The 23,662-nt window shown below is 45.0% G+C and overlaps 2 protein-coding genes and 1 long non-coding RNA gene across 4 annotated transcripts in view; 1 reads left to right on the top strand and 2 right to left on the bottom strand.

Moving 5' to 3' along the window:
• Positions 1-1,465: 1,465 nt before the first annotated feature.
• On the bottom strand, positions 1,466-5,213 carry LOC124477148. 2 transcript variants are annotated; one of them, XM_047034756.1, is made up of 12 exons: positions 5,081-5,213; positions 4,823-4,900; positions 4,582-4,652; positions 4,207-4,319; positions 3,813-4,016; positions 3,346-3,432; positions 2,886-3,145; positions 2,666-2,794; positions 2,381-2,521; positions 2,156-2,212; positions 1,889-2,015; positions 1,466-1,777 (listed from the first exon to the last, which is right to left on the bottom strand). In XM_047034756.1, exons 1-12 carry the CDS (start codon positions 5,168-5,170, stop codon positions 1,548-1,550), a joined length of 1,587 nt encoding a protein of 528 aa, XP_046890712.1. In that variant the 5' UTR covers positions 5,171-5,213; the 3' UTR covers positions 1,466-1,547. The 2 variants fall into 2 exon arrangements, with proteins under 2 accessions (XP_046890712.1, XP_046890713.1); XM_047034757.1 differs by lacking the exon at positions 2,156-2,212 and having other exon boundaries at positions 5,081-5,212.
• A 39-nt stretch (positions 5,214-5,252) lies between these two features.
• Positions 5,253-5,825, bottom strand: LOC124477146. Its single transcript, XR_006957086.1, has 3 exons — positions 5,685-5,825; positions 5,457-5,532; positions 5,253-5,317 (listed from the first exon to the last, which is right to left on the bottom strand). It is a non-coding gene; the product is annotated as an uncharacterized LOC124477146 (long non-coding RNA).
• Positions 5,826-10,111: 4,286 nt separating this feature from the next.
• The window catches only part of LOC124477131 (complement C3-like), a 45,853-nt gene continuing 32,302 nt past the window's right edge, over positions 10,112-23,662 (top strand). The window contains exons 1-25 of the mRNA XM_047034708.1: positions 10,112-10,265; positions 10,812-11,007; positions 11,181-11,346; positions 11,784-11,881; positions 12,102-12,190; positions 13,990-14,072; positions 14,178-14,265; positions 14,725-14,827; positions 14,988-15,108; positions 15,398-15,513; positions 15,851-15,994; positions 16,093-16,207; positions 16,887-16,951; positions 17,116-17,310; positions 17,420-17,575; positions 17,718-17,847; positions 18,013-18,081; positions 18,171-18,365; positions 19,243-19,360; positions 19,485-19,573; positions 19,698-19,837; positions 19,926-20,138; positions 20,257-20,401; positions 20,749-20,955; positions 21,044-21,119. Of these exons, the coding sequence (XP_046890664.1) occupies positions 10,189-10,265; positions 10,812-11,007; positions 11,181-11,346; positions 11,784-11,881; positions 12,102-12,190; positions 13,990-14,072; positions 14,178-14,265; positions 14,725-14,827; positions 14,988-15,108; positions 15,398-15,513; positions 15,851-15,994; positions 16,093-16,207; positions 16,887-16,951; positions 17,116-17,310; positions 17,420-17,575; positions 17,718-17,847; positions 18,013-18,081; positions 18,171-18,365; positions 19,243-19,360; positions 19,485-19,573; positions 19,698-19,837; positions 19,926-20,138; positions 20,257-20,401; positions 20,749-20,955; positions 21,044-21,119 (3,194 nt within the window). The 5' untranslated portion in view covers positions 10,112-10,188. The remainder of the gene's footprint in view (positions 10,266-10,811; positions 11,008-11,180; positions 11,347-11,783; positions 11,882-12,101; positions 12,191-13,989; positions 14,073-14,177; positions 14,266-14,724; positions 14,828-14,987; positions 15,109-15,397; positions 15,514-15,850; positions 15,995-16,092; positions 16,208-16,886; positions 16,952-17,115; positions 17,311-17,419; positions 17,576-17,717; positions 17,848-18,012; positions 18,082-18,170; positions 18,366-19,242; positions 19,361-19,484; positions 19,574-19,697; positions 19,838-19,925; positions 20,139-20,256; positions 20,402-20,748; positions 20,956-21,043; positions 21,120-23,662) is intronic.

The raw sequence follows: 23,662 nt of genomic DNA, 5'->3' as shown, positions 1-23,662 counted from the left end.
TCATTGAAGATTTCAGTTATACTTGTACTATACATGTTCTATTCATCAGTTTCACCATGTAAGGGTATGCAAGAGAGTTGTGACACTCCACCATTATTTGGGTTGAACTACATTTTTTTGTATTCGCAATGATGGTACGTACAATAATTGTGTATGTCTACAGATTATGTACCTGAGGGCTGCAAACAATAATCGGTCCGACACCACCTTAGCCTTCTTCAGCCAGGCTGTTCAGGATTTTGGATATCCACTCAGGTAAATTTGTAACTCAGGTCAGGTGCTGTGTTAATGATTTGTTACCCAAAAAAAGCCTGTCTTGTTCCAAAGGTCCATTATTTGTGTTTTGGTCAATGTCTTTAGAGTGCGAGCAGATCAAGGGGGAGAGAATGTTGGTGTTGCCCGTTTGATGTTTACCGTGCGTGGACCAGACAGTGGCAGCTTTATAGCTGGAAAAAGTGTCCATAACCAAAGGTATACCTTGTCTTAAATATTTTAGTAAGAAGACAGAACTACTTAATGTGGCTAGCAGATATATATTTTGTTTTCAACAGAATCGAGAGACTTTGGCGTGACATTTGGATGGGGGTCACCAATGTGTTTTACCACATTTTCCACATGCTGGAGGAAGAGGGCCTCCTCGATCTAAGCAATGCCACGCATTTCTTTTGCCTTCACTATGTTTTTCTGCCACGTCTTGAAGTAAACCTAGATGTGTTTAGAGAAGGATGGGACAATCACCCTCTAAGAACGGAGCAGAACCTCACACCAAACCAGTTGTGGGAGGTTGGTCAGATGCAACATCCCATTCCAAATCCAGAGGTATCATTGAACATGAATTATTTTTGCTTATATTCCTTTCTCTTTATATGCAAATAGATACTGCAATACACAATGGTTTACTATAGGAAAAAAAATGTCCCTTTCTACATGTTTTTTCTTCCAACTTTTAAGGAGATGAACATCCCTCAGATTGATTGGGAGGAAAGTGGGGAGGTCCCAGACCCACATTGGAGTGAATGTTCCTCAGCTGGGGAGCCCACTCACTCCTGAGCAACTGGCTGCATTACAGCACCACATTCATCCTCTGCAGCCTTCAGAATCCAATGGTATTGACATATATATGACAACCGTGCAGTATGTTGAAGGATTGCTGCAGGAACGTTAAGATGCTACTTTCATGTGAAAAATAGAAATCCTCAAAAAAAAAATTGGTTGATCAGATATTTATTTTTCTTTCAAGTTTTCAACACAAAAACAGAACACGTAACCCAAGTTCAGAAACCCTCACAAATGATTTTTTTTTTTGGTCAGAAATGTAATCCACAGTACCTTGATTTCTTTCTGTATTGAGGTGTGTTGAAAAGTATAACGTAGGGTGATTAGTCAAAAAATAAATACTCCAAAATAGAACAACTGACCATCACTTACTCAGTATGTGCTAGCTATGTTGTGTTACGCAAGCGCAGCAGAGAAGGCCATTCTTCATTCTGCATTCTTTTCAAAGTGTCACAAGCAAAATAAAATGTTTTTTTAAGTTGTTCACCTTATTACACCAGGCCGAACCCACTCTCAACAGACTGTAGACATATAATTAGATCCGCTTTTAGAGCGGAGTACCTGGTGTAGTGATTAGAGATACGTAAACGCTCATAGCAGGTGCTCGAGGTTGGTAGGTGGTTACGACCACATGAGTTCACAATTTCTAACTTGAGGGTATTGGATGGCACCTCCCAACCGACCCAGAACTTCAGAAGCTGCCGCAAAATGTCTGGGGATGCTAAAGCAATACAACAAAGATTATTACATATGGTATTTATATTTATGAACATGATTTGATGATTGTCTGCTAGATATTTGTATATTTAGATATATGTTTTAGAACTTGTACCCTCTTCAACGAAGGTTCGAAGAAATCCAGAGATGAGGCTGACTTTGCCATCTGAGATTTCACTGTCACTGTTGTCACTGTCATCTGTTTGTTTCGATGGGGGCCATGTGATGGACTCTAGGACCATCTGACAAGTGGGGAAAAACATTATTCCATGTAACATTTATAAAGAAGTAATCATATACATTGCTCATAACAATTAAGGGAACACTGAAGTCATCGGGTCTCAATGGACTAAATAGAAGAGAAAGGGTGCCAATGGCGGACCTGCCAGCCAATCCTGGTGTTGTCTGGCGAATGCCAATCAAGCTGCACGATGCTGGGCTGTGAGCACAGGTCCCACCGGAGAATGTCAGGCTTCATTGATTCAATCGCTTATGCTTCCTAACTGGACAGATTGATGTCTCTGAAGTTTAATTGACTTGGTGTTGTACTGTGATGATTACGTGTTCCCTTAATTTTTTTGAGCAGTGTAGTTACTTGTCAACTTACTTGGGAGGTGAGTTTCACAACAGACTCTCTGGGGAACAATAGGGGAGCAACATCTGGTCGACAGGCAAGTAGTGGCCAAATTCCAGTGTCCTTCAACCCCTTTCTGATTTGCTTTATTTGAGCATTTGATCTGCCAAGTACCTGTGAAATATTAACTTTTAAATTCAAGTTGGATAATTTTACATTCATTTTGATTAATAAATGATGCAAAGCGCAAGGAATTACTATAATATGGCTTATGGGTTAAGATATTTAAAAAAGGTTTTTCAGAGAAATACAAATTACAGCATGAGAAAGCAGCTGCTGGAAGAGTAGTAGTCTGTTTGTCTCCTTGGTTGGCACCGGGAAATACCACTCCAGACAAAGGTTGGTTACTCGTGAAGACTCTTCTTCACCCAATTCTTCCTTCAGCAACTTCAACAGAGTAAAATTAATATACACATCAGTTTGTGGACATGAAACATGAATGACGCTGATCTTGTGACAGAAGTTATTCTTTACTCACCAGACCGATGGTTTCCCTGTGGTCTATATCTGAGCAGTCCTCTAGGCAGAGCGATGATGTGGCCGTTTCCTTTGAGCCATATCTCAAGGAATCCACCACTGCCAGACTAAGCCCTGACAGAGTAGGACCGCCATGAATTGCGGAGTGGCCAATCATCCTACCAGCCATAAGGAACAGGTCACTGTCAATGAGGGCTGCGGACAAGGCAGGCACAAGGTGGTCTGTTTGTCCTTCAAACATTGTAGTCACTGCAGCATTTCCTGAACCATTACAGATAAATACACAAGCAAATCAAAGTTAATTGAAGAACATGACAGGTACTATAAGGACAGTTTGAAGAAACACATTTGAGAAATTTAGTGTCAGGAAATGTGTTTACACTGGTATCCCTATCTCGCTCCAGCCTATTAGTTTATGTTTGAATAGCACTAAATGCCAAATGTTAGTGAAAAGTACAAACCCAAGTTCAGTTTAAACCCATGTTTTAATTTGGAAATGGTTGATGACAGGGTATGTCTAGCAACCCCCACACCAACTGCAGCATCCCCTGCAATAAAAACACTTATGTGAGACAAGTATTTTACTTCCTTCTCTAACAAAATGTTCATATTTTGTCACTCTGCTCTTCAAAATCATCCACATACTGGTTAAAATAAAAGTAAATGTAAACACAGATGTGTCATTCTGAAATAGATATAGTTAAAGACCATGGTACTAACTCATCACATACAGTTTGGGAAATGTCCCAATTCATATGTGATTTGAAGTTGCTGGATTTACTGTACAACTATCATGGGGTCATTACAGAAATTTGATACAACATAGGCATGATTTCCATGGGCAGTGCATAAAAAAAAACGTATTAATGCTGATTGCACTTTAACATATAGAATGTTTAATTAATGTGTTACATCTATCAAACAATACCTAGAATGCGGCACTTGAAAGGTGCTGTCCATTGGCTCTTTTGACGCATTTCTTTGTAAAAAGAAACAAGGGCACTGTCCCGCTCCTCATCATCATCCCTGGCATCCAGTGACAGCAGTAGAGATGGCTGGTGTTCTCCTCCTTGCCTCAGTTCTTGTAGAAACAGCCGCATGGCTTCTAGGGGGGTATCTGCTGTTTTCCATGCTTTTTGTGAGACAAGGATGGAATGCGTGTAATTATACTACACTGATCATGAACAGTTTCATTTCCAAACAGGATATACAAATGTTGGATTCATGTAAGGATTTAGCTGACATGATGATTGTATGAGCAGTTGATCAGGTCCAAGAAAGCTTTAGTGTCTCCCTATATCACAATAGTCTTGCTTTGTTACCTGTTGCTAAAGAAGTTGTTAAACGAAGGGCTGATCGAGCCACAGAGGAATCTGCAGATGAAGGGCCTGGAACCTCCATATCAGGCTCCACAATTGTGTTGTTGCAGAAGGATCTTACAACAAAAGGGACATAACACAAAACATTATGGCACATGTCAATACCACAGTAATTGTGTAGAATAGCTTGGATCCTCTTTTGTTACCATACATTGCTTACCATAAAATCCTTTCACAACCTTAAACCTTTAAAACACATTTTATTCACCAAGCACAATTGTTTTATGTGCCATTTCTGTTTGTACACTTCCTATGCTATAGCTGGAAAATAAATGCTTTCACATGTGATACTGCATTAAAATTAACAAGTTGTTTTACCTTTCTGCACAAACACTGGCATGAAGAGGGAGCACTGAAGTAGGAAATACTTCTTGGCATATAGGGCACACCTGTACAGATGACAATATTGACAAATAGGAAACCATATATTCAACATCACTTACAACAGAAAACACTGATGACAACAATTATAAAAAAAATTGATAAAGATTTATAACAAAGTACATTAATCGCCATTTTCCATAGTTTGTTTCAAGTAGGTAAATTTGGCAACAGTTACCCCTTGCTCCTCTGAAGTGCCAATGGCATCATTCTCCTCCTCATTCTCCTCCTCTATGACCGCCACACCACTCTGCTCCTGTTAGCAATGTTGTTGAGCCATGTTACACAATGTAATTGTTTAAATAGTGCACATAATACGTAATACAATGTAAAGATCAATTAACACTGTTGGATTGTGCCCAATTGACATTGTGATTGCAATTGACATTGAAACATCTTATCAACATGACATCCAATCACAGATCACACAACTCACCTCTGTTGTTGGTTGGCAATTCTCGGCATGAAGTGCCAACATTTGCAGGGGCATGGTTGTATTGCAAGTCAGGCAAGGCACCTGTGGCATCCTTGCAAATTCTGCTGCATTGTAAGGAAGTGGCTCTGTGTCCAACTCCTCTTGCAGAGGAACCAAAAAGAGGACATTTTTCCTGCCGGACAGAGTAGCCTTCTGTGTCCATGGGGACGATAGAGAGCTTCCTTTGGCCACTGCCTCCTAAATCATAACATAAAATGATGTCAGTATGACAACAATAGTGGAAAAAAATGTCACACTGCTCTCTAACAACCACACCAGCAGTAAGCATAAGGGCTAACCATCAGTGCAAAAAAGATCTTGTTTCTGTGAACAATACCTGTTGCCTTGAAAAACATCCACCTTCCTTCAAGGGGGCGGAGTTTCAAAAACTCCTCTTCTATCAGTGACACTATCTAAAAAGACATCAAAATCACAATAAAGATGTTGAGTTCTAAGTGGCATCCTCTGCAATGGACAAAGGGGCAGTGAAATCAATAATATATCAAATGAGGCCTACGTAAATGTCATTATTATTTCATAGCAACATATAAAATCAAATTAAGACCTCTTTATGGCTGCTGTCCTCTGGCACTGACACCATTCGTTTTCCTAGCCCTGTCTGGGCTAGCTCGAGCTCCTTAGAACCTGTGGGGGTCCGATTGGTGGGTCCTGACATTACATTTATTTGGAGGTCAAGGTTTTTAACAGGAACAGACCGGGGAGAGCTGGAAAACCGTCCTTTCCCTCTTTTGTTTGTTTTTGATAAAAACATATTTGGAAACTGCCTACAAAAGGAGACAAACAAGATAGCATTTACAAGAATAATGGAACTCTCATTTTTATTTATAACAGAAATGTAGTTGTTTCCCACTGGATGGCCATATTGTCTTAAAGTTTGCCATCTTCAGTCTTACCTCTTTAATGACTGGTTAACACTTGAAGTCATGGTGGGCGTGGTGGGGGTCTGACAGATACCGTTAGTTGTAGTTGGGGAGTTGGGGAGGATGCCGGGGTGTAGAGCTGGAGGAAGGCTATGAGAGGTATTGGCTGCCCTAGTCAGAGCAGTCAACAATGCCTGAGCCATGTTCTCCACCATGTTCTGTTATTTAAAATATGGTACAAATTCCCATTCAAAATGTTGTTACAAAGAGATATGGAATCATTATCTTATATCGAACACTGCCGCCTATCATTTCACTGTCGAAAGCTAGTTAGTTGTTTATGTTGGTACAGCTAACAGTAGCTAGCTAATTAACAAAAACCAAAGTAGTAAGGTAATGTAATTACAATCACTATCACAAATCCAGCAATTACAATCACTTCTCTTAGCAAAGTTACACATTTCATTAGCTAACTAGCTGGCCGGAATATGGTGTGACATAACGTTGAGGAAAACCATTTCCTGTCTACATACAAATTCCAGATAGTCTGTATCAAGTGGTGTTTGCTGGAGTGCATGTGTCACTCTGCTGAGCAGTCTATCCGGAACGTGTTGTCTTAAAATTTCCTAAAAAGCGAATATAACAGGAAATGTCTGGTGAGAAGTCAGGCTTTTAAACCAAGGTCAATCTTTTCAACCAAAATTAACATTCACTAAAGGGCAGCAGCATGCAAAGTGCAACAATAATTTAAATTCTATAGAAGAGAGTCCACGGCAGAAAAGTACTCAGTACATCCATCAGGATACATGAGCTACAGTTAAACTGGTACTTATGACATTGTGACACTGGCTCTATAATACAAATTAAAAACGTTGTTGTCACAGCATTGTACTTTTAATATATATAGATACACACATATATTATAACATTCTGGTTTTGAAATCTAATCAGGATATGCCTAGAAATGTTACTTTCCTGATTTTAGCAGTTAGCCAGGGGGTCCCATTATCGTCTACCCAACCACTTTCAATGGAGAAATGTCAGTTTGACGCTGCTGAAGGCAATGCTACACGTACGGTTTGAGAGCGTATTTACATACTCAAATATCAAAGTAAGCTGTAATTTGGTGTGCAGCAATACAAGATGTGTACAGGTCGATGTTACTTTCTTTCATTGCTGCTGCATATCTTCTTTAAGAAATGCTACAGTAAACGAAAATCCGTTGGCTGCAAAGTACACGGACCTGTTAGTCACAGGGACTAGTCTGCACATCGCTTTTACTGATATTGCATAGCACATACCCATCCCGTTTGTTGACTTCTGTCAGCTTCCATGACAGCAGCGTAGCAGCCCAGGTGTAACTTGCTCACTGGCTGATCGAACAACAATGCCGCCTATCATTTCACTGTCGAAAGCTAGTTAGTTAACTAGCGTTAGCTCCATTGTTTATGTTGGTACAGCTAACAGTAGCTAGCTAATTAACAAGAACCAAAGTAGTAAGGTAATGTAATTACAATCACTATCACAAATCCAGCAATTACAATCACTTCTCTTAGCAAAGTTACACATTTCATTAGCTAACTAGCTGGCTTACTATCTCCCTGTTAAGCGAGTAAGGCATTTTCAAGCGATTTTTACTTACTGTCGAAGGCACATCATCAGGAGTCGATCCTTGTCCAGCCATAGCTTTAAGAATCTGAAAGCGCCCTGAAGGCGGCAAAATCCTTGAACGCGCTGGCGTACAACCGTCAAGACAGAGGACAACACTGCCACCTACCGGATAGGATGGCACTGTCGAAGGGGGGGGGGGGGGGGGGGGGAGGCTTGCATTTGTGAATCAGAAAGCCATTTGTGTGTGGATCGCAAAAGACCGAAAAGATTGTCTCAAAATTACGTCATAGGAAGAAGGATTTGCACGCGTGTATTGGGCGATCCACAAATGCAGATTCAACACTTCACACGCGAATTGTAGATTTACAAATGACAGACCATGAGAAATGCACGCACGAAATGTTAAGTATTTTAAGAAATTACAAACTATATATTTACGAATGGACATCTATGTGTACAAATCATAGCACATTTATGTAAATGCAAACTTACAAATCACGAGTTAGAATTTTGTTTTTGTGGATCACATTTGTAAATCGTGAAACATTTGTGGATCATGGTACTTGCATTTACGAATACTTTTGAGACATAGATGTTGTTAAGTTGGCATTTACATAAATGTGCTATGATTTGTACACATAGATGTCCATTTGTAAATATATCGTTTGTAATTTCTTAAAATACTTAACATTTCGTGCGTGCATTTCTCATGGTCTTTCATTTGTAAATCTACAATTCGCGTGTGAAGTGTTGAATCTGCATTTGTGGACACATTTCATGAGCTAGCTAGCTGGCTTACTATCTCGCTGTTAAGCGAGTGAGGCATTTGCAAGTATGGAGAGAGATATGTCTCAAAAGTATTAGTAAATGCAAGTACCATGATCCACAAATATTTCACGATTTACAAATGTGTTTTGCGATCCACAAAAACAAAATTCTAACTCGTGATTTGTAAGTTGGCATTTACATAAATGTGCTATGATTTGTACACATAGATGTCCATTCGTAAATATATCGTTTGTAATTTCTTAAAATACTTAACATTTCGTGCGTGCATTTCTCATGGTCTGTCATTTGTAAATCTACAATTCGCGTGTGAAGTGTTGAATCTGCATTTGTGGATCGCCCAATACACTCGTGCAAATCCTTCTTCCTATGACGTAATTTTGAGACAATCTTTTCGGTCTTTTGCGATCCACACACAAATGGCTTTCTGATTCACAAATGCAAGCCTCCCCCCCCCCCCCCCCCCCCCCCCCCCTTTCGACAGTGCCATCCTATCCGGTAGGTGGCAGTGTTGTCCTCTGCCTTGATGGTTGTACGCCAGCCCGTTCAAGGATTTTGCCGCCTTTAGGGCGCTTTCAGATTCTTAAAGCTATGGCTGGACAAGGATCGACTCCTGATGGTGTGCCTTCAACAGTAAGTAAAAATCGCTTGCAAATACCTTACTCGCTTAACAGCGAGATAGTAAGCCAGCTAGCTAGCTAATGAAATGTGTCCACAAATGCAGATTCAACACTTCACACGCGAATTGTAGATTTACAAATGAAAGACCATGAGAAATGCACGCACGAAATGTTAAGTATTTTAAGAAATTACAAACGATATATTTGCGAATGGACATCTATGTGTACAAATCATAGCACATTTATGTAAATGCCAACTTACAAATCACGAGTTAGAATTTTGTTTTTGTGGATCGCAAAACACATTTGTAAATCGTGAAACATTTGTGGATCATGGTACTTGCATTTACGAATACTTTTGAGACATATCTCTCTCCATAGTTTAACCCCAAGGAGTTTATTGCAATCGCAATGCTTTTTCCTCCAGAAATGCACATTTGAATCAGGAGTCAAGTATCAGGAGGGAATTCAGCTTCACTACGCTCGGATAAACAGATTTAACATTCACAAGAGCACTCATGATTCTGAAATGTAAGATTATTGTGTTTACCAGGAAAATAACCTTAGTTTTTGTCCAACATTAATAACAAATGTGTCTAAATGTATCCAAATGTGTTATTTAATAACCATTTTAAAGTATGAAAGTGCCAGAATTGAATTCAACATCCTCTAAAACCTCTAAAAAGACTCTAATATTGTAGGAATTGGCCATACAGTGCAAAATATGTGGTCAAATTGGACGATAAAGCTAATAATGCTAATTATGCAAATTGCTCAACAGTTTCTGTATACTGGGGACCCATACTTCACATTTCTGCAATAAAACTTTGGTGTACTCAACATTTCCGGGTTCACCTAGTTGACTACTAGACTCTGCCTCTGACCCCGAACCACACAACCACCTCCATCATCAAGTCAACCAACAGAGTGGCCTTTAGAGTAATCCCCCTGAAGTCTTCAACCTTTGACCTGTTATATATAATATACAAAAAAAAAAAATGGGGGGGCAGAGAGAGGGGTGGGGGCTTGATGGAAAAGAGGATTGGATTGGAGGAGAGAGGGGAGGGCTACATGGGGAGGGTTGGGCTGGACAGGGAGTCAGGATATAAGTCCTGCAGCGTGGAGTGAGTAGTTACTCCCTCAGCAGACAGCAGCAGGACCTGAGGAAACCATGCGGGTGGAACTGGTGTGTGTGGCTCTGGCCACCCTGGCTGTCTCTTTCCCCTCACCGTCTGACGGAGCGCCACTGTAAGTACACACATTAACACAAACACTGATTACCTCTCTGATTATGGCTGGTAATGTCTTATTGAACATTGGATTGACATGTACTACTGCAAAGTAATACTCTGCCGATATGGGCACTACTTTTAAAATTCAGGATGTTCAAACTAATTATATATATTTTTTTGTGAATGAATACAACATTAAATCAGTCTATAAAACAACAAATGTGTACATTAGTTGCTTTCGAATTGAGTTTAAATGGAAAAATTGGGTTTAATGTATAAAGCCTGTCCTTCTACATCAAAAACTTTACCAATAGTTGTCCAGTAGAGTTGGAGCTTAGCCAGGGACAAGCAGTCAGTGACCTATGACAGTGACGCTTAGCCAGGAACAGTCAGTGACATATGACAGTGACGCCTGGCCCTCTCAGAGATAGTGAGAGAGGGATGAGGAGGGGAGGAGGATATGATGAGAGGAGACTAGGAAAGGAGAGAGACAGGAATCAAGGATTGAAGTGTGTGTGTGTGTGTGTATTGTGTGTGTGTATTGTGTGTGTTTCCTCTCCAGACAGGTGTTGTCTGCTCCTAACGTGCTGCGTGTGGGCAGCAAGGAGAACGTGTTTGTGGAGATCCAGGACCACTCAGGGGGTCCGTTCATGGTCACGGTCATGGTCATGAACCATCCCACCAAGACCAAAAAACTGTTTGAAAAAGCTGTGCAACTAAACTCAGACAACAAATTCCAGAGCTTCGTCGAAGTCTTTGTAAGTTGTCAAGGAAACGATGTTATGTTTACATTCCGTGTGAACTATTTTGTGTGTATAATGTTACATAAACACACACGCAAATGCAGAGGTTATACACACTCAAACACACACAGACAAGTTGATATGTTTGAGACAAAACAAACTGTACTGACCTTGACCCCTGACCCTAGATCCCAGAGGAGGACCACATCAATATGGACGACAGACAGAAGCAGTATGTCTACCTGCAGGCGCATTTCCCCAGCGGGACACTGGAGAAGGTGGTGCTGGCCTCCTTCCAGGCAGGGTACATCTTCATCCAGACAGACAAACCCATCTACAACCCTGGCACCACAGGTCAGACGGAGTCATGGGTTTCATTACAGTCAGTTCATTTACACATAAACACAGACTTAAAATAATGCTTTTAAGGTTTGATTTTGCCAGGCGTTGTTGTAAGAAATGGGAGCTATCAGAACCTCACAGGGCGCAGGGGGGGGACAGCTTGAACTTTGATTCTCAAACAGTTTTGGCTTCACTACCCCTCTCTTCCTGATTGGTCAATCCAAGGCTATTTAAAGCAGGCTGGATTCTGCTAATGCTACACCAGCAGGTGTGGGACACATTCCAACATTTACATCAACAGACAAACAACATGGAATTGTGGCCTTATACTGGATGCAGAGTCGGGAGTGAAATAGAGCAACCTCTCCTTCATCACTCTCTCTCATCCTTTCTCTCTCCTTCATCACTCTCATCCTTTCTCTCTCTCTTTCTGTCTGTCTTTTTCTCAGTCTTATACAGGGCGCTTGCTGTGACCCCTAGAATGGAGCCTTTAACCAAAGATCAGTTTGAACAGGATAAAGACATCTCTATCGACATTGATGTTGTGGTAAAGGCCCATCACAAGCACTACATAGCACAAAGAAGTACATAACACTGTATATCAGTATGTTACACTATATAGCACTGCATAGCAGTACATTACGTAGAAAGGGTCCAATAAAATAAATGATTTGTACTGTAATCCCAGTTGTGAACATGTAGGCAGCAAAGCTAAAAAAACAAAAGCAAAACAGCACATTTTCATGAATTGCATTTTCTAATGTCAGACTCCAGAGAACATCACCATCCTCAGGGAAACAGTAACCCCAGACAAGGGGATGAAATCTAGGAACTTCAAGCTTCCAGATATTGTCAGGTCAGCATATCATCCATCCATCCATCCATCCATCCATCCATGCATCCATCCATTTATCAATCTATTTCTGTGGTGTATGTTTGTGGTGTATATGCGGGTGGTGTGCATATACAGTGCCCTCCAAAAGTATTGGAACAGTGAGGCCAATTCCTTTATTTTTGCTGTAGACTGAAAACATTTGGGCTTGACATCAAACGATGAATGTGAAACCAGAGATCAACGTTTCAGCTTTTATTTCCAGGTATTTACATCAGGATCTGATGCACAAATTAGAAAATATCACCTTTTTGTTCGAACCCACCCATTTGTCACGTGAGCAAAAGTATTGGAACATATGACTGACAGGTGTGTTTTGTTGCCCAGGTGTGTCCTATTACATACATTATTCAATCAATAAATACCACTGAATGTCTACACTCAGGTTCAGATTGGGTAAGATAGGTTTTGTCTATGCAGACTGTATTCAGAGGTGAAAACAACATGAAAACCGGAGCGCTGTCTTTGGGTGAAAAACAAGCAATTGTGAGTCTTAGAGAAGATGGAAAATCAATCAGAGCCATTGCAGAAACATTGGCCATAGCCAGTACAACCATTTGGAATGTCCTGAAGAAGAAGAAAACTACTGGTGTACTAAGTAACAGACGTCGAACAGGTAGACCAAGGAAAACATCAGCAGTTGATGACAGAAACATTGTGAGAGCTGTAAAGAAAGACCCTAAAACAACTGTTAGTGAGATCAGCAACAACCTCCAGATGGCAGGAGTGAAGGTATCACTATCTACTGTTCGCAGAAGACTTCCTGAACAAAAGTACAAGGGCTACACCAGAAGATGCAAACCACTCATTAGCAAGAAGAATAGGAAGGCCAGGCTGGAATTTGCCAAAAAGTACAGAGATGAACCTCAAAAATTCTGGGACAAAGTTTTATGGACTGATGAGACAAAGATTAACTTTTACCAAAGTGATGGAAAGGCTAAAGTTTGGAGAAAGAAAGGAACTGCTCATGATCCCAAACACACAAGCTCATCTGTGAAACACGGTGGAGGTAATGTCATGGCTTGGGCTTGCATGGCTTCTTCTAGGACGGGCTCATTAATCTTCATTGAGGATGTAACACATGATGGCAGCAGCAAAATGAACTCGGAAGTCTACAGAAACATTTTGTCTGCCAATTTAAGGAAAGATGCAACCAAACTGATTGGCAGAGCCTTCATCATGCAGCAAGATAACGACCCAAAACACACTGCCAAAACAACAAAGGAGTTTATCAGGGGCAAGAAATGGAAGGTATTAGACTGGCCAAGTCAATCTCCAGACTTAAACCCTATAGAGCATGCATTTTACCTGCTTAAGAGGAGACTGAAGGGAGGAACCCCACAAAACAAACAACAACTGAAAGAGGCTGCAGTGAAAGCCTGGGAAAGCATCAAAAAGGAAGAATGCAAAAGTTTGGTGACGTCAATGGGTCACAGACTTGCTGCAGTTATTGAAAGCAAAGGATTTGCAACTAAATATTAAGTCTTATTCACTTAAATATGTTTTAAGTATATCTGTTCCAATACTTTTGCTCACATGACAAATGGGTGGATTCAAACAAAATGTGATATTTTCTTAGTTGTGCATCAGATCCTGATGTAAATACCTGGAAATAAAAGCTGAAACGTTGATCTCTGGTCTCACGTTCATTATTTGATGTCAAGCCCAAATGTTTTCAGTCTACAGCAAAAATAAAGGAATTCGCCTCACTGTTCCAATACTTTTGGAGGGCACTGTATATGTGTGTGTGTGTGTGTGTGCAGTCCCGGTGTGTGGCAGTTGGTGAGCAGGTTCCAGGCCACCCCACAGAGGACCTTCACCACAGAGTTTGAGGTCAAAGAATACGGTGAGAAACTTTCCATCCCTCAATTATCCCCAAAATTTCTGCTGCCACAGCAGTGCAACAATATATATAAATCATATCTCAAGTTTTCTTCCTCTCTCTTTCCAGTTCTGCCCAGTTTCGAGGTAAAGGTGGAGCCTAGGAAGACCTTCTTCTACGTCGATGATGAAAGTTTGCATGTTGACCTCACAGCGAGGTGAGGCGATTATTTGGTTATCAGTTTTGTCTAAAGTTCCAATCCATGTTCTGGTTCCGATCAGATTTGTCTGTGTTGATGTTTGGGTGTGTTGATGTGTGGGTGTGTGAGGGCTTGTTGTGGTCCTCACAAATAAATAATAAACGAATAAATGAAACAAATAAATGAAATATTTTTTAGACATTTCTGGGGCCCCAACACTGTTGTGTGTGTGTGTGTCTGTGTGTGTTGTTCAACTACTTCTTTGCTATGTTCCCAGGTATCTGTTTGAGTGTGTGTGTGTGTGTGTGTGTGTTAGTAATCTGCTGATTCGTGCTGTATTCCCAGGTATCTGTTTGAGTGTGTGTGTGTGTTTGTGTGTGTTAGTAATCTGCTGATCCTTGCTGTGTTCCCAGGTATCTGTTAGGGTGTGTGTGTGAGTGTGTGTTAGTAATCTGCTGATTCGTGCTGTATTCCCAGGTATCTGTTTGGGAAGGAGGTGAATGGTGTGGCCTATGTGATGTTTGGGGTGGTGAAAGGAGGGAATAAACACAGTTTCCCTTCTTCACTTCAGAGAGTAGAGGTAAATATCCTGCAGACACACAAGTATTTACACAAACCACCAACCTTGGAAATACACATTCCCACTGTCACACAGAAACGCTCAGGACGCTCACACACATGCACTTGCACATGCACATCCCTGCTTCCTGTCAGACGACTGTTTGTGTGTGTGATCTCAGATCCAGAATGGGAAAGGAGAGGCGGTGTTGAATAAAGATGACATCACACACACCTTCAAAGAGATGAAAGATTTGGTCTCCCAATCAATATACATATCAGTCAAGGTGTTGACTGAGAGCGGTGAGTAATGTTTTTGAATGTGTGTGTGTGTTTGCGACTGTTCTTGTTTTATTCTATTCATGGGTTATTGACCTATTGAACACCTTCCTTATTAGACCTTTGTAACAAGTGGGTACTAAAACCATGATCTGAATAAGGAAATCATGGGTAGAGAGTGAATCATATGCTGTTATGCAAATTGTGAAATATCTAAAATATTGTGAAAGTGAGAGAGTTTTCTGTGTGTGTCAAGGTTGGGACAAAGCTTGTGTACGTGTGTGTGTCTAACAGTGTGGTCTCTCTCCTCCAGGTGGAGAGATGGTGGAGGCAGAGAAAGGTGGTATCCAGATTGTTGAGTCCCCTTATACCATCAACTTCAAACACACCCCCAAGTTCTTCAAACCAGGGATGCCTTTCAGTATTAAGGTAAAGACATAGCCTTGGCAACAAAGTTCCCCCTTGGGCTGTTTGAACTCGATCTAACCCTGACCTTGCATCCGTATTGTCAGTAATGTCAGTAGCGTAACCTCAGTAACAACATTATGCTTATTCATTCATTTACAACATGCTAACCTATTTGTGTTATACGCACGTTTACAGTCTGCTTATGTCTGTTTACAGAACTATAATATTTACAAAATGCACCACCTTTTTAAATGAAGATGTACGTGCACCTTTTAACCAAGTAGTGAGATGTAACGGAATTACTGGTAATGATGGGTTAGGGTTGTAATTGAAAATAAGTTATGCCCTTTATGTTTAGATTTACGTCACAAACCCTGATCAGACACCGGCTGGCAGAGTTAAACTGGAGGTTTCACCTAACAAAGATTCTACCTTTACGAGCGAGCAAGGCATCGCCGTGGCAACAGTCAACACCGACATCAGCAAACCAATGAAGATCATTGTAAGACCCACCCCTTAACACTAACAAACAGCCAATCACTGAGGCTCACAGTAAGACTTATGTTTTTTTGTGTGTGTGTGTGTGTGTGTAAAATTCAGGTCAAGACCAACGATCCAGACATTAAATCAGACAGACAGGCTACTGCCACATTTGTTGTCAATCCCTACGAGTCCAAAACCGAGAACCTGCTGCACCTATCAGTCAGCACTAAGGGTAATGTATCAGTCTATAACAGATACATAACCTATCAGGGTAACGTATCAGTCTATAACAGATACATAACCTATCAGGGAAACGTATATGTCTATAACAGATACATATTCTATCAGGGAAACGTATCAGTCTATAACAGATACATAACCAACCAGTCAGCACTAAGGGTAATGTATCAGCCTGTAACAGATACATAACCTATCAGGTAACGTATCAGCCTGTAACAGATACATAACCAATCAGGGAAACCTATCAGTCTATAACAGATACATAACCAATCAGTCAGCACTAAGGGTAAAATATCAGCCTATAACAGATACATAACTTATCAGGGTAACATATCAGTCTATAACAGATGCATAACCTATCAGGGTTACGTGTTTCAGCTTAAGTCACCTCTATTCGTTTTATCAGATTACATCAATTCTATTAGTTTATATAAATTCTACTAGTTTATATCAATTATATTTCTTTTATCAACTTAGATCAGTTGATATCAGTTTATATGAGTTCCATTGTTGTATGATAACTGTCATCTCTAGTGAATGATTCGACAAATGTATTTAAATTAACTAATTAAAAGTGAGTGGTTTATGTTATTCCACCTGATTCAAAATGTGCTAGGACCGGCACTGTATACACAAGACTGTCTACTTGACTAATTCTTTCTCACCCTCAGATGAAAACATGCAGGTGGACATGGCTTTTGGAGCAGGACCATCTGCCATGGATATCACCATATTGGTGTGTGTGTGTGGAGGGGTGGAGGCGGGTACAGGGAGAAGTAATCACATTCCTGGTGGGCTGAAGGAGGGGCAGAATGAGAAAGAAGGGAGGAGGTGTACAGAGGCAAAAAGTGCGTGAAAAGAAATCCTAGTTTTGTTGGTGTTTCCTGTGCGTCCAATCAGATCTTAAGCAGGGGTCAGCTGGTGGAATCAATCAGGAAGCAACGGAAAGAGAAACAGACGATCTTGTCCTTCACAATAGAAGTTACCAAGTACATGCTGCCCTCATTCCGTATAGTGGCGTACTACCACGTGGGCACTAAAGAGGTGGTGTCCGATTCTGTCTGGGTGGAAGTCCAGACCTCTTGTATGGGCACGGTAAGACACACACATTTACACCAACACAGACTTGCCACACGTGAACACATACACACAGACAGACTTACTTCCTTCCTCTCTTGTCCTTCCCCCTTTTGTTGTCCTACAGTTGAAAGTTGAGGCAACCAGACCATCATCATCATACCGGCCCCGTGACAACTTTCAACTGAAGATCACTGGAGACCCTGGGGCCAAAGTGGGACTGGTGGCTGTGGATAAGGGTGTCACTGTCCTCAACAACAAACACAGACTCACCCAGAAAAAGGTATCAGCTGTCCTCTTGACTGACCGTTTGACTTCTGTGAAACATGCTTTCAATCCTGTGTCCTGTTATCCACAGTCTTTCCCCTATAACAGTCACTATGGAATGTCCTAGTCCATTAAGAGTGTGTGTGTGTCCACTCTAGATATGGGATGTGGTGGAGAAGTATGACACAGGCTGTACAGCAGGAAGTGGACAGAACAGTATGGGAGTCTTCTACGATGCTGGCCTGATGTTTGAGAGCAACACCGCCTCAGGAACAAACATCAGAACCGGTAGAAACGCCCTCCTCCTTCCTCCTCTCTCTCTTCAGATTCATCTCCTCTACAGTGCCTTATCTTCCCCCACTCTGTTGCACCTTTTTCTCTCCACACTCTCTATCTCCTCCTCCCTTACCTCACAGTCACCCTCCTGTTTTGTTCTTTCTCCTCACACTCTAGAGCCAAACTGTCCAGTCAGGACCAGGAGGAGGCGGGCTGTCTCTGAATTTCAAGTCAGAATTAATCTGGGTAAGAGAAGCTGCCTGACAGGTCAATAAGATGAAAGAAATAAAACATAAAACATTTGCTGTGTAGTAACACTGACCCCTCCTCCTCAGAGGCTAAGTACGAGTCGCTGGAGAGGGAGTGTTGTGTCAGCGGGATGAAGCTGAACGCTCTGGAGTACTCGTGTGTGCGGCGGGCCAAGTTTGTCACAGAGGGAGTTGCCTGCCAAAATGCCTTCAAGTATTGCTGTGAACAGATGGAGGCTGAGAGGAAGAAACACGTCAATGATGAGCTTGACCTGGCACGCAGTAAGACACACACACACAGATATCCACAAACACACACAGATATCCACACACACAGATATCCCCACACACACACACAGATATCCACACACACACATCCACACACACACATCCACACACACACATCCACACACGCACACAGATATTCACACACACAGATATCCACACACACATACACACACACACACACACACAGATATCCACACACACAGATATCCACACACACAGATATCCACACACTAACACATCCACACACACACACACAGATATCCACACACACACAGACATCCACACACACACACACACAGATATCCACACACACACACACAGATATCCACACACACACACACAGATATCCACACTCACACACACACAGAAAGTAGTTTGTACTTTGTCCCTGGGGGTTGTTGACGTGGCTCCTGCTGCCCTGGGAGGAGGCTGGGAGGAGGCTGTGAGGAGGCTGTGAGGAGGCTGTGAGGAGGCTGGGAGGCGGCTGGGGGGAGGCTGGGAGGAGGCTGTGAGGAGGCTGGGGGGAGGCTGGGAGGAGGCTGGGGGGAGGCTGGGAGGAGGCTGTGAGGAGGCTGTGAGGAGGCTGGGGGGACGCTGGGAGGAGGGACAGCTGGCTGGGTTAAAAAGGCAGAGCCTCCAGCATGCGTGTGCGAGCTCCCCTCTTTCCTCCTCCCTCCTCCCTCCCTCCCTCCCTCCTTCCTGCCCCCTCCTTCCTCCTTCCTCCTTCCTGCCCCCTCCCCCCTCCTCTTCCTACTCCCTCCCCCCTCCTCCCTCCCTCCTCCTCCCTCCTTCCTCCTCCCTGCGCGTGCCAGAATTGGTTGATCAAGACAAAAAAGGTAATTTCTTTATCTGATGTCCCTTCCCTCACCAGGTGATGAAGATGATGCCTCTTACCTCAGTCTAGATGAGATCACGTCTCGTACTAATTTCCCTGAGAGCTGGATGTGGATCGATTTCACCCTGCCCTCCTGTTCTTCAGGCCAAAAATGGTAAAAACTGGTGCAAAGATATTACTGCTAAACTGTTCTACTTCAGGCAGTTGGCTAGATTGTTGGTGATGGTCTAAAGTTGTTAGTCAATAGAAATGCACCTATTGTGTTCTTTATGTTGCAGTAAAACCACATCAACCAATCAGGTCACTGCCATGCCGGACTCCATCACTACCTGGCAGATTACTGCCATCAGCCTGTCTAAGGAGAACGGTGAGGACCCCCACTCAGGCCGTCTCTATATCTGCCTGATAATCTTTCTTTTTTTCACTGCCTTTTACAGTCTACATTAAGTCGGACATCAGAACAATGCCAGATTTGTCTGTTCCCTGTCCAGCTATCTGTGTGACTGAGCCCTTTGAGATGGTGGTTCTGAAGGACTTCTTCATTGACCTGAGGCTGCCCTACTCTGCCGTTTACAACGAACAGCTGGAGGTCAAAGCCGTCCTTCACAACTACAAATTAAGTCAAATCAAAGTAAGTCCCCGGCCCCCTCGCTATCCCTCCCTCCGTCCCTCTCTCTCTATTTTCCTTCCTCTTCAAATGAGTATCATTCTACCTGCAGGTGCGTGTTTATCTCATGGAGAATGAGAACATCTGCAGCTCGGCCAACAAACGGAAACAATATGTCAAAGTTGTGACTGTAGAGGCTGAGTCTACGCTGGTGGTGCCCTACGTCATGATCCCCATGAAGCTGGGCGAGCAGAACATCGAGGTCAAGGCCTCCGTGTTTAATTCAGAGTTACAGGACGGCGTAGTGAAGGTCCTGCGTGTGGTGGTGAGCTGCTCTGAGACGTAGACATCGCAGGGGTGGTGAAAACAGAAAACAGAAAACACATCCACAAAGTTATTGTTTTGTTGAAATTGTTGTTGTTTGTCATGTCTCTCTCTCGCAGCCTCCAGGGGAGTTGATCACAAAACTGGTTACAGTCGAACTGGACCCCTCCAATTCAGGAGGTGTGCAGAAGGAACATCTCAAGAGTGCCGTGCCCCAGAACCAGGTTCCAAACACACCTGCCAGCACAGAAATCAATGTTATAGGTAATGCTCTGTGTGTATGTGCGTGCCTACTGTTATGTGTACAAATGTGTTTGTTAATGTATGTATGTTACATTAACAAAGGGGAGTCAGATGGCTGAGCGGTGAGGGAGTCGGGCTAGTAATCGGAAGGCTGCCGGATCGATTCCCCGCCCCGCCAAATGACGTTGTGTCCTTGGGCAAGGCACTTCACCCTACTTGCCTCGGGGGGAATGTCCCTGTACTTACTGTAAGTCGCTCTGGATAAGAGCGTCTGCTAAATGACTTAGTGTGTGTGTGTGTGTGTGTGGTCATGTGCGCCTGTGTGTGTGTGTGTTCACTTGTGTGTGTGTTCACGTGTGTGCGTGCAGGAGGGGATCAGACTAGCGTCCTGGTGGAGACTGTTATGAGTGGCAGCACCATGGGCAACCTGATCCAAGAGCCAACAGGATGTGGAGAACAGATCATGACTACCATGACGCTGCCCGTCATCGCCACCCGCTACCTGGACACCACCAGACAGTGGGAATCTATCGGCCTGGAGAAGCGAGCTACCGCTATCGAATACATCCGACTTGGTAGGGCCCGTCTTGCTTCTAGTCTTACACGAGTATCGTCCGTAAACACATATTTCAGAGAGGCTGGTATTGAGTGTGTGTCTGCCAGGGTACCAGAAGGAGGCAGCTTATTGTAAACCCGACGGCTCCTATTCGATCTGGATAGACAGTGGCAGCAGCAGCTGGTAAGAATCCACCTACATGTGATCATGCTTTACACACGCACACACACACACACACACACACACACACACACACACACACACACACACACACACAGGACTCCTATATACAAAATATTTCATATCTGACCTCATAACCCACCTTGGAGTCTGACACATTCTGAAACCTTAAATGTAAGACCCACACCCTACCCCCTCTGCCCTTACACCCTACCCCTCTGCCCTCACACCCTACCCCCTCTGCCCTTACACCCTACCCCCCTCTGCCATTACACCCTACCCCCCTCTGCCCTTAAACCCTACCCCCCTCTGCCCTTACACCCTACCCCCTCTGCCCATACACCCTAACCTTCTGCCCCCACACCCTACCCCCCTCTGCCCTTACACCCTACCCCCCTCTGCCCTTACACCCTACCCCCCTCTGCCCTTACACCCTACCCCCTCTGCCCTTACACCCTACCCCCCTCTGCCCTTACACCCTACCCCCTCTGCCCTTACACCCTAACCCTCTGCCCCCACACCCTACCCCCCTCTGCCCTCACACCCTACCCCCTCTGACCTCACACCCTACCCCCCTCTGCCCTCACACCCTACCCCCTCTGCCCTTACACCCTAACCCTCTGCCCTCACACCCTACCCCCTCTGACCTCACACCCTACCCCCCTCTGCCATCACACCCTACCCCCCTCTGCCCTCACACCCTACCCCCCTCTGCCCTCACACCCTACCCCCCTCTGCCCTCACACCCTACCCCTCTCTGCCCTCACACCCTACCCCCTCTCCCTCACACCCTACCCCTCTGCCCTCACACCCTACCCCCTCTGCCCTTACACCCTAACCCTCTGCCCTCACACCCTACCCCCTCTGACCTCACACCCTACCCCCCTCTGCCATCACACCCTACCCCCCTCTGCCCTCACACCCTACCCCCCTCTGCCCTCACACCCTACCCCCCTCTGCCCTCACACCCTACCCCTCTCTCCCTCACACCCTACCCCCCTCTCCCTCACACCCTACCCCTCTGCCCTCACACCCTACCCACTCTGCCCTCACACCCTACCCCCCTCTTCCTTCACACCCTACCCCCCTCTGCCCTCACACCCTACCCCCCTCTGCCCTCACACCCCACCCGCTCTGCCCTTACACCCTACCTGCTCTGCCCTCACACCCTACCCCCCTCTGCCCTCACACCCTACCCCTCTGCCCCCACACCCTACCCCCCTCTGCCCTCACCCCCTACCCCCTACCCCCCTCTGCCCTCACACCCTACCTGCTCTGCCCTCACACCCTACCCCCCTCTGCCCTCACACCCTACCCCCCTCTGCCCTTACACCCTACCCCCCTCTGCCCTCACACCCTACCCCCCTCTGCCCTCACACCCTACCCACTCTGCCCTCACACCCTACCCCCCTCTGCCTTCACACCCTACCCCCCTCTGCCCTCACACCCTACCCCCCTCTGCCCTCACACCCCACCCGCTCTGCCCTCACACCCTACCTGCTCTGCCCTCACACCCTACCCCCCTCTGCCCTCACACCCTACCCCTCTGCCCCCACACCCTACCCCCCTCTGCCCTCACCCCCTACCCCCCTCTGCCCTCACACCCTACCTGCTCTGCCCTCACACCCTACCCCCCTCTGCCCTCACACCCTACCCCCCTCTGCCCTTACACCCTACCCCCCTCTGCCCTCACACCCTACCCCCCTCTGCCCTCACACCCTACCCCCCTCTCCCTCACACCCTACCTGCTCTGCCCTCACACCCTACCCCCCTCTGCCCTTACACCCTACCCCCCTCTGCCCTCACAACCTACCCTCTCTGCCCTCACACCCTACCCCCCTCTGCCCTCACAACCTACCCCTCTCTGCCCTCACACCCTACCCCCCTCTGCCCTCACACCCTACCCCTCTGCCCTCACACCCTACCTGCTCTGCCCTCACACCCTACCCCCCTCTGCCCTCACACCCTACCCCTCTCTGCCCTCACACCCTACCCGCTCTGCCCTCACACCCTACCTGCTCTGCCCTCACACCCTACCCCCCTCTGCCCTCACACCCTACCCCTCTGCCCCCACACTCTACCCCCCTCTGCCCTCACCCCCTACCCCCCTCTGCCCTCACACCCTACCCCCCCTCTGCCCTCACACCCTACCCCCTCTGACCTCACACCCTACCCCCCTCTGCCCTCACACCCTACCCCCCTCTGCCCTCACACCCTACCCCCCTCTGCCCTCACACCCCACCCGCTCTGCCCTTACACCCTACCTGCTCTGCCCTCACACCCTACCCCCCTCTGCCCTCACACCCTACCCCTCTGCCCCCACACCCTACCCCCCTCTGCCCTCACCCCCTACCCCCCTCTGCCCTCACACCCTACCTGCTCTGCCCTCACACCCTACCCCCCTCTGCCCTCACACCCTACCCCCCTCTGCCCTTACACCCTACCCCCCTCTGCCCTCACACCCTACCCCCCTCTGCCCTCACACCCTACCCACTCTGCCCTCACACCCTACCCCCCTCTGCCTTCACACCCTACCCCCCTCTGCC

Source organism: Hypomesus transpacificus, chromosome 14 (genome assembly GCF_021917145.1).
Source record: "Hypomesus transpacificus isolate Combined female chromosome 14, fHypTra1, whole genome shotgun sequence".
NCBI lineage: Eukaryota > Metazoa > Chordata > Actinopteri > Osmeriformes > Osmeridae > Hypomesus > Hypomesus transpacificus.
Note: the sequence above shows the minus strand (reverse complement) of the source record. Positions and strands in the feature narration are given on the sequence as shown.

Bases quoted from the DNA above. Each gene is read 5' to 3' on its own strand.
- LOC124477148 (XM_047034756.1), bottom strand. From the start codon at position 5,170: ATGCCACAGGTGCCTTGCCTGACTTGCAATACAACCATGCCCCTGCAA. The intron at 2,522-2,665 runs GTAATTTGTATT...AATATTTCACAG, and splicing joins AGCAGCTGCTTTCTCATGCT to GTACTTGGCAGATCAAATGC. The intron at 2,016-2,155 runs GTCCGCCATTGG...CCCACTTGTCAG, and splicing joins ACACCAGGATTGGCTGGCAG to ATGGTCCTAGAGTCCATCAC.